Below are 6,640 nucleotides of genomic sequence, written 5' to 3'. Positions count from 1 at the left end.
GACATGAAGTCAAGTATTGTGTCCTGTGGGTAAAGATGTACAGCACTGATCAGAGTAAAACTATTCGAATAGCCGCGCCCTCGGTTATGGGCAAGCCTAGCAATGTACCAAGTTAGTGTTTTTCTTCTAAGTGATGGATGGAATTCATGGCACTTTGGATAGGTGGTTAACCTGGGTTTAAGGCAGTTTGCGTGGTTTCGCAACCGTGATAATATTGCTTAGATATATGACCGAGTTTAAACTATGCTTTCAAAACATCAAAATATTGCAACTTTGGCTTTACGCAAAAATGAACCCTTTTATGCCAACTCTTTGTTCCCCTTTGCATTATAATTCATTTCCTAGCATGGCTTTCTGAGTATGTTGGTTGTACTCATTCTTGCTCAATCTTTTCCCCTCCAGTCAGAGAAGCTTTTTGAAGAAAAAGTTTTAGGTTGAGTCCTGGCTTATACCCCAGTTGAGTGCCTGTGAAGATAGAGTCGTAGGCCCGCAAGTCCGTTGCTGTTTTTTTTTTGTTGTCAGGCCTAACGTGCCTTTGTAATAATGTAAATATTATTGTAATAATTAATAAAGATGTGCCTTTTGTATCAAGTTTGTTGTGGTGTACCCCGGCTTTTCTTGGGATGGGGATTAATACACTAGCGTTCGGAAAGGTATTTTCCGGGCGTGACATCCCGCAACTGCGAGTACATTCTGGTGGCAGTCGACTATGTATCCAAGTGGGTTGAGGCTATGCCGTCCAGCGCCGCGGATGCAAAGCATGCCAAGAAGATGTTCACAGAGATCATCTTCCCAAGGTTTGGTACCCCTAGGATGGTCATAAGTGACAGAGGTTCGCACTTCATCGACAAAACCTTCCGAGACCTCCTACAAGACATGGGAGCCAAGCACAATGTCGCCACACCTTATCATCCACAGACCAGCGGTCAAGCAGAAACTTCAAACAAACAAATCAAGAATATTCTGCAGAAGACGGTCAACAAAATGGGAACAGGATGGAAGGATAAATTGCTGGATGCACTGTGGGCATACCGGACAGCATACAAGACACCTATTGGATTGTCCTCCTATCAGATAGTCTGTGGGAAGTCATGCCGACTCCCTGTAGAACTCGAGCATAGAGCATATTGGGCCATCAGGAACTGGAATATGGACTTTGAAGGAGCAAGAGAATGGAGGAAAATGCAAATCGCTGAACTTGAAGAATGGAGTGAAAAGGCATATCACAACACTAAGATATACAAAGAAAGGACGAAGTGCTGTTATGATAAAAGGATAAAAATTAAGAAATTCAAGCCAGGAGACAAAGTGTTGATGTTCAACTCCAGGGTTAAGTTTTTCGGCCATGGGAAATTGCATAGTCAATGGGAGGGACCATTTTCAAACTGTGGTCTCCCATGCTCGTTTGTAGTTTGTTGTGATGCGCTTTCGGAGGTAGATCGAACGAATCAAACTCAGAACACCTGTTCTTCCTCCTCTCCTCCACCTTTGCAAACTCCCTCTCCATCTTAACTAAATTCCTTAATTTCCACCCTTAACTCACCAATGGCTGGCAAATCCTTGATCCCATACATTGCCTCATCCTCCAATTCCACCTACAACCTAGACAGAGAGCCGACACCGGCAAATCAATTGATCCCGGTGGAGAACTATACAATGAAAGGGGTAAACGCACTGTGGGCACAACCCCTTGTGACGGTGCCCGGCTCCCCAGCAAATTTGGAGCCGGCCGGCGAGCTCGCTGGTTAGGCCGAACCCTTCTCGGCCCCGTTCGGCAGCGCGATCCCTCTCCCCTCGCCATGTTACTAAGATAAAAATCCGGGGGGACTCACCTACGCAACGGCTGACAATGGGTGAGCTCGGTCTCTTGAAGATGCGACGTATTTTCCAACACGATGAGAAGGCCGCTCCGCCTCCCACTGAGCGGTATGTGGGCACCCTATTCACCAAGGCAGGGGATGAGGTGCTCCACAAATACACCACACCTACCGCCACTCCGTCCACTACCAAGGAGGAGCAATTTTGCATTCGAGGAGTGCGAACTCCCGGCAGTGGGTATGGAAAAGGATTGCTCCGGCCTTTGACGACATCGGAGAAGGAGGGGGCAGCGGAGTCCCTTAGCCCTCCACCTATGAAGGTGAAGCATCATTTGACGCCCCCTCCAATTGTAAGGGCACCCGGCCAGTTTCAAGAAGATGAAGTAAAATCGCCGGAGCCCTCGGTCCATAAACTCGCCGTTCAAGTGAAGAAACTCCGCAAGGAGAACATAGAGCTTAGGGATCGCAACGCGGAACTAGGGGTAGAGCTTACTGAGCTTAGAAACAATTTTGATACCCTTAGTCGTGGTTTGTGCACTAAGATTAAGCGTGCATTCATAGAGATGGGGAAGGAGAAAAAGTATTATGCTAATTGGATGTCTCCTCTCCCATGAATAAAGTAGTAGTGGTTGCTTGGTCATTTATTTTCCAATCATGCAAGTACTTGCTATAAATAATGTGGCTCATTGGTGTTAACCCCAATGTATGCCAAGTTTGTTTTTGTTTCATGTTTAAGAAAGTTCAGGTTTCGAATAAGTGTGGGGGAGATATCCCATCTTCTGACGTGCACATACTCTGAAAATTACTGAATTTCTGAACACCTGGAAAGCACTGAACTCTGCATAAAATTGCAGTGCTGGCCCCAATCCCTCTCATTTTTTACAGGTGAGCAGGTAAGCACGTCTATTATCTGTATATCTCCATCATGGTATAGTACTAGAGCTGAAAATTCTAGAAACAATTGGTTCAAGCATAATTGAAAAAAATAAAATTTCCAACTAATGAAATTCTTCCTATGATTACTCTTGTATATTCATTATTCTCAGCTAAACTTGTACTTATGAATAACCATCCATGTTTAGGGAACCTTATACATCTAAGTGATTGCTACATGTGAGATGATTAAAGATGAAAGGAATTATCGCGACTGTTGTCATGATTTATGGGAATTTGTTTTTCAAAATAAAAAATGTTTTAAAGGCTCATTCCTCCTATTGACTTCATTTTATACCTACCAAGGCCATATGCAAGTATATCATTGATGAACCTTATCATGCATATGACTGCTTGACATTATATTGAGCTTTGTCAAATGTGTGTGACTCGTGATAGACATCTTTCATATTCTCATGATCAAGGGGTCATTTCCACTTTCATTTCCACATATTTAATCAAGCTAAGCTTCTACACCGGAAGTTAGCTTCCCACAAAAATTCCATTCAATAAAACTCCTACTTTAGACTATGTTTTCTTCTCCTAGAAGATCCTTGGCAAAAAGAAAATGAGAAAAGGAGGGAAAGGCATGGCTATAGAAGAAAAGAGAGAGAAATAAAGAGAGAAATAAAGCTTGCTCTCAAAACATTGAGCATGATGAAAAAAGTGCATATAGCCATGCCCCTTCCATATTCATGCAAGAAAAGAAAATTGGAGGAGAAAGTAAAGGAAAAAAGGAGAACCATTTCTTTATTCCATCATTCCACAAAATATTTTACTTTCCCATTTTTCCACCACAAATAAAGACCCTTGATTTAGGAGTATGACTGATGATCTTCTTGAGTCCATATTTTTGGCTTTGCAATATATATGATGCAGGTATGTCACAATTTATCACTACCGAGCTCCACATATCAGCCTTAGAATAGAGATGAGTTCTAGCACACTTCGTCTTGGTGAGCATCCACAAGAAAATATATATCCTTGAGAGATAAAAGTCAATATGAGGAAAAGAGCTGGTTTGCGAAAATTCATAAAATCCCATGAGTCTGACAGGAGAAGCAAGAAGGACTGGAATCAAGATCGTTCCATTTATCAATTACTCAAGATGGTAAGTAGCTACTGATAAAGTTCGAAGGTGCAGGTATGGTTGTGAATGATTTATATGCCTGAATTATATCTTGGAGAAATTCATTCTACGCTAACCTTTACTCAGGGACAAGTAAAGAGCGAAGTGTGGGGGGTTTTGTTGGCGGCTGTTAAATGCCGATTCTATACCGCCAACATCTGCATAAAGTTCAGATAATAAAACATCAAACATAGTGATAGGTGTTTAATCTCACATATTCCATGAGTGTTGGTGTATATTTGTATGCAGGTATTAAACCCCGAAGTTGGGAGGAAATCTAGACTAAAGTGAGGAGAAACATGTATCCATACAAGGATGGGTTGTGAACTTCATCAAAATATCAAAGACTCAGCCAAAAACTCCGAGAAATAGATAGAGGAGGACAAGGGGAGGAGATAGGCCGAAGGCCAGGCTAGGTGGGCCTAGCCCAGGTTCAGCCGAACCAAAATCTCAGCCGTTCAGGCTGGGGTTTGGCGTGGACGGTTCTGATCATCTCCTGATGGCGGTTGCGGGGCATTTCTGACAATTCGCGTTGTACAACCGTCATACCTACCTCTATATAAGGAGCTTCACTCCCTCACACACTTCTAAGGTTGAGCTGAATTATAAGAGGCTCTATTGTACTATATTTTATTCTGTTTATTACTCTGATTTCAATATAATATTCTTCCTGAGTAATTTAGATTTATCTTATGAGAATTATCTCTTGGTTAGTTCCTAAATAGCATACCGGACTAAAATATAGTAATTACTTTAGTGAGTTATAAACACTTAAGTAGATATTAATTGCTTAGACGTAGTGTTTAGGTGATTATTATCCAATAATTGCTGCGTATCCCATAGTACGTTTGAGGTAGGTGTAGAGGTGGTGATAGCTATCGAGATCACTTAAGTCCTCCCTGTCCGGGTACGTAGTAGAGCGACATCTGGGAACAACGGGTTGCCAGTGCCTGAAGTATTACGTTAGGATTAAACTTAAGCTTTCCCAGACATTGTTTCTCACCAATAAATCATCTATATCCTGGCCTATCCTTTGCTTGGTGTCCTTGAATGAACCGGAGGAAGATCTGACTACATACGTTCCCTTGGATTCGATACCCTTGGAATACTCTGTAGGGGAAGTGCTACATTAATATATCGTGCGCTTGCGGATTTTATCTGTGACCGTAAGAATTACCAACACCTACCTAGGGAGATGAGTGTGAGAGAGAGGAGGAAGGGAGAGGAGGGGAAAGAGAGGCTGACATGGAAAGAGGAGGAGAGAGAGAGGAAGAGAGGTGGAGAGAGGAGGGGAAGTAGAGGCTGACATGTGGGACCCACGTGGGTCCAACGCTGAGTCAGCTGCCACGTCGGTCAAAACCAGAGTCAAAAACACCGAGGGACCTAGTTTGCATTGGTTTTGTAAGTTAGGGGATGCGTTGTATCCGGTTTTGTGGTTAGGAGATGCTTTTGTAATTTGCCTTCGGTGTACTTTTTCCTTCTCAGAATCTGAATAAACAGACCCCTCGACTGGCACATGCGAGCTGTTTGCGTGAGAGAGCGATGGCCTACAGCTTGCTTAGGCCCTGTTTGGTTCACAGGGACTAAAATTTAGTCCTTGTCACATCGGATGTTTGGACACTAATTTAGAGTATTAAACATAAATTAATTAAAAAACACATTCCATAACCTTGGACTAATTTGTGAGACGAATCAATTGAGCCTAATTAATATATGATTAACCTATGTGATGTTACAGTAAACATTTGTTAATTATAGATTAAATTTAGGCTTAAAAAATTTGACTCGCGGATTAGTCTCATTTATAAAATTATTACTGCAAATTAGTATCTACACAGGACTAACAAATTTTAGCCCATCCAAACACCCCCTTAGTTTGATTGCACTAGGCCGTGTCCTGTGGGCCTTTCAGTAGACAAAATGATGGCCCGGATGTATCAGAACTAGGCTAGGGCCCAGCCCAGAGGGCAGTGTTGACCAGCTTTGACCACCGGATAAAGTCTACTTGAGGTCCCTTAAGTACGCCGAATCTAATTCGTATCTCTTAACTAGAAAACTAGATAAAACCAGTGCAATTTGACTCCTTTAGCGGTTTTGGAGGGTAGTTTTGCTGACATGGCACTGATGTGGCGGCATTGACCTGGTCTTTGTTCCACGTGGCGCTTAGGTGGCATTAGAATTAAAAAAACATATGTGAGACCCACTTGTCAATAAAAAAAATTATGGGACCCACTGACATGTGGGACCCACATGTCATCCTTTCTCCCTCCAACCCTTCTTTGTCCTCCCTCTCTCTCCCTTATCTACGGACTAAGAAACAGATGGTGGCGGTTGAGGAGGCCGGAGGCCCTGGAGCGGCCTCTTTCGCTCTTCATCAACGGCTGGATGTCCTCGCACCCTCGGCAACTACTTGAACGGAAGGAGAGAAAGAGAGAGAGAGAGAGTTCATAGCTTGCGAGTCGGCGGCACGCTCCGGCGTGGGCCCGGGTGCGGGCACCGGACCATCGGTTCAACGCGGATACACAGAGCGGTGGCTGCGGGTTAGCGCCACCTGCCCGGTGTGCTGTGACTTGCCGTTATCGTCACCGTTGGCCACACAGCTCGCAGAGGCCATGAAGAAAAGAGAGAGATAAGGGAGGCAGAGGGAGGAGGAAGAAGGGTCAGAGGGAGAAAGGATGACATGTGGGCTGCACATGTCAGTGCGTCCCAATATTTTTTTAATGACAAGTGGGTGGGTCCTACATATAATTTTTAGTTCTAC

At 43.6% G+C, this 6,640-nt stretch overlaps 1 protein-coding gene across 1 annotated transcript; it reads left to right on the top strand.

The window, feature by feature from the left end:
* Nucleotides 1–629: 629 nt before the first annotated feature.
* On the top strand, nucleotides 630–1,633 carry LOC136355082 (uncharacterized). Its single transcript, XM_066307219.1, has one exon. The coding sequence runs from the start codon at nucleotides 733–735 to the stop codon at nucleotides 1,510–1,512; it is 780 nt and encodes a 259-aa protein (XP_066163316.1). The 5' UTR covers nucleotides 630–732; the 3' UTR covers nucleotides 1,513–1,633.
* The last annotated feature ends 5,007 nt before the right edge of the window (nucleotides 1,634–6,640 follow it).

The sequence above is a fragment of the Oryza sativa genome, chromosome 2 (genome assembly GCF_034140825.1).
Source record: "Oryza sativa Japonica Group chromosome 2, ASM3414082v1".
Classification (NCBI taxonomy): domain Eukaryota; kingdom Viridiplantae; phylum Streptophyta; class Magnoliopsida; order Poales; family Poaceae; genus Oryza; species Oryza sativa.
This window is presented reverse-complemented; position numbering and strand designations above follow the sequence as displayed.

What these genes read in the sequence shown, in the direction of transcription:
- LOC136355082 (XM_066307219.1), top strand. Translation starts at nt 733, where the DNA reads ATGCCGTCCAGCGCCGCGGATGCAAAGCATGCCAAGAAGATGTTCACA.